Here is a 2,610-nt window from a genome sequence, read left to right as displayed (position 1 = left end):
AATTAACCGTTACCCCAACTGCGGGTGCCAATTTTTTTTTTTTTTTTTTTTTTTTGAGAGATTTTTGTTATAGGTCACGTGCCATGTGCACTTGCAGAAGAAGAGAGAGGCAGAGAGACAAAAGCAAGAAATTACCTCCCACAGGGATGGCCATGTCACAATCCCATCTCCTTCATCTTCCTCTCAGGATTTTGGGCATTCATGTACCATTTTAATTCTATTAAAACGCACGCACACACACACACACAATTGGTGGCCAGCTGGTAGCATGGTGGTTAAACCAACAGAATCCCAAATGGCCTGCTGTGCAGTGTGAGTTCCAAATCCAGTAGTTTAAGAAGCACATTGTGGGGGGGCACTTTCTCACTTTCCCTCTTGCGGTCTCTCACTGTCTCTTTCTGTCTCTCTCTGGAGAGTACATGTAGCGCCCTATGGCAAAAACCTTTAAAAAAAAAAAGTGTGCAGGGTGTGTGTGCCCAAGATCCCAAGAGGAAGAAAAAATGAGAAGGGATTGCAGTGCAACCATTCCCTACTGGGGCTGATTTCTCTCCTTCTCTCTCCAGGAAGACATTGCACAAAGGTATGGAAATAAACAAATCCTAAATCCCAACCACTCCTTTTCTCTACCTGCCCTTAGCTAGAAATTATAACAATAATCTATAGCTCTTTGTTAAAAGTAAAACCGATAGCAAAACAGTGTAGTAAGTATTATTATCACTCTTAATTAATAAATTATCTTACCAAGGAACGTGTCTAACATGCTCAGGAAGTATAGATTGCCAACTAAAACTTAACAAAAGGATACTTTTATGGACAAAGACAAGGTTAGCTTGGCCCAGTTGGGAGGCAGTTACTATGGCTGTCTGCTCATCCAATAAAGCCACTTTCCCAGAAAGAGACCTATTATTTGCAACTCTATGGTCTTGTAACTCCAGTGTATAATGTTCCAGGGGAAATTTCATCTCTGTAAGACACAAAAAAAACAAAAATATAATGACAATAGTTACTTCAGCAGATAATGGTGCATTGTTGAATTATACAGAGGAAGATCAGGAAATAGGCCTAAAATGAGTATGAGCTGCTGCTAATTCCTTTCCTACTCCAATGAACTTCTACATGTAGCCATTCGAGGCTAGTAGTTTATTGCTGTTATTGCTTATATTCTTATAAACTGGCAAGCAGACTTGTGGGAGGGATCACTACTAAGGAAAAAGGATAAGACAAGTGCTAATAGAGCCAATGCACTTTATAAACTCAATGGAACTTTTTTCCCCTTATAATTATTTATTTTATTTATTATTATTATTTTATTTTCTTGTTTGAGAGATTTTTGCTATAGGATGCATGTGCGCTCAATGAAGAGACAGGAGACAGAGAGACAGAAAGTGAGGAGTCACCCCCCCTGGGGGGGATGGCTGTAATCCCTTTTTCCTCTACTCTCCTCTTCGAATTTTGGGAACACATGCACATATGCCCTGTGTGAGTTTTAAGTTGCCAGGTCCAGGACTCAAACCGGCTTGATTATGTGGAAGTCTAACAATATAACCCATTATGTCATCTGCTAGCCCCTTATTTTTCTAATTTGACCAGAGAAGAGACAGGCAGAGAGAGAAAGAGAAAGTGAGAAAGCAAATTGCCAGGTCTGGGACTCAGACGGTGGTTGACCATGTGGGAGTCCAGCATTTTACCTACCATGTCACTTGCCAGCCCCCTCGATTGAAATTTTTAAAATAATTACTTAATTGTATTCATTATTGTTATTTTTAATTGATCAGAGAGACACACTGAAAGGGAAAATGAGAAAGCAAGCAGTAGGTCCAAGACTTGAACCTCAGTCGGCCATGTGGGAGTCCAGTGCCTTAACCACTACTCCAGCTGCTGGCCCTGGAACTTTAAAGATCAATTGAGCATTATGTTTTCAGTTTCTCAAGAAGCAACTTTCTTTTTTTTTATATTCTTTTTTTTTGGAGAGGTTTTTGCTATAGGGCGTGTATGCTCGCCATAGAGAGACAGAGAGACAGAAAGCGAGAAATCACCCCCCAGGGGGGATGGCCACACTGCAATCCCTCCTCCATCCTCTTGGGATCTTGGGCACGCACGCACACATGCCCGGCGTGAGTCTTAAGCCACCGGGTCCGGGACGCGAACCACGGTCGACTACGTGGGAGTCCAGCGACATAGCCATTACGCTAACTGCTGGTCCCCCAAGAAGCAACTTTCATAAAGATCATTGCAATGATAATTCAAGCTTCTTCTGATAAAACATCTCTACTCGCCCCACAAAAGCTGGTAAATTTTTGGTGGTTGTCTTAACAGAGAATTCAGATGCCTATGGGCTCTGATGATAATAACCTTACTATGTTGTCAACGTGTTCAAAATACATGGGGACTCTGACTAGCAGATGGTGTAATGTTTATGTTGCTAGACTCCCACATAGTTGACCATGGTTCAAGCCCTGGACTGGGTGACTTAAAACTCACACCAGAGAGCCAGCAGGTGGTGTGGTGGTTAAGGGCACTGGACTCCCATATGGCTGACTATGGTTTTGAGTCCCAGACCTGACAGCCTGGTTTCTCATTTTCCGTCTCTCTCTCACCCTGTCCCTCTCT

General features: G+C 42.4%; 1 protein-coding gene across 1 annotated transcript in view; it reads right to left on the bottom strand.

The window, feature by feature from the left end:
* The window catches only part of NUP210L (nucleoporin 210 like), a 169,517-nt gene that overhangs the window by 141,888 nt on the left and 25,019 nt on the right, over positions 1–2,610 (bottom strand). Inside the window, exon 7 of the mRNA XM_006159801.2 lies at positions 806–964. Coding sequence (XP_006159863.1) covers positions 806–964 — 159 coding nt within the window. The remainder of the gene's footprint in view (positions 1–805; positions 965–2,610) is intronic.

Source organism: Tupaia chinensis, unplaced genomic scaffold, assembly GCF_000334495.1.
Source record: "Tupaia chinensis unplaced genomic scaffold, TupChi_1.0 Scaffold000659_1, whole genome shotgun sequence".
Classification (NCBI taxonomy): domain Eukaryota; kingdom Metazoa; phylum Chordata; class Mammalia; order Scandentia; family Tupaiidae; genus Tupaia; species Tupaia belangeri.
This window is presented reverse-complemented; position numbering and strand designations above follow the sequence as displayed.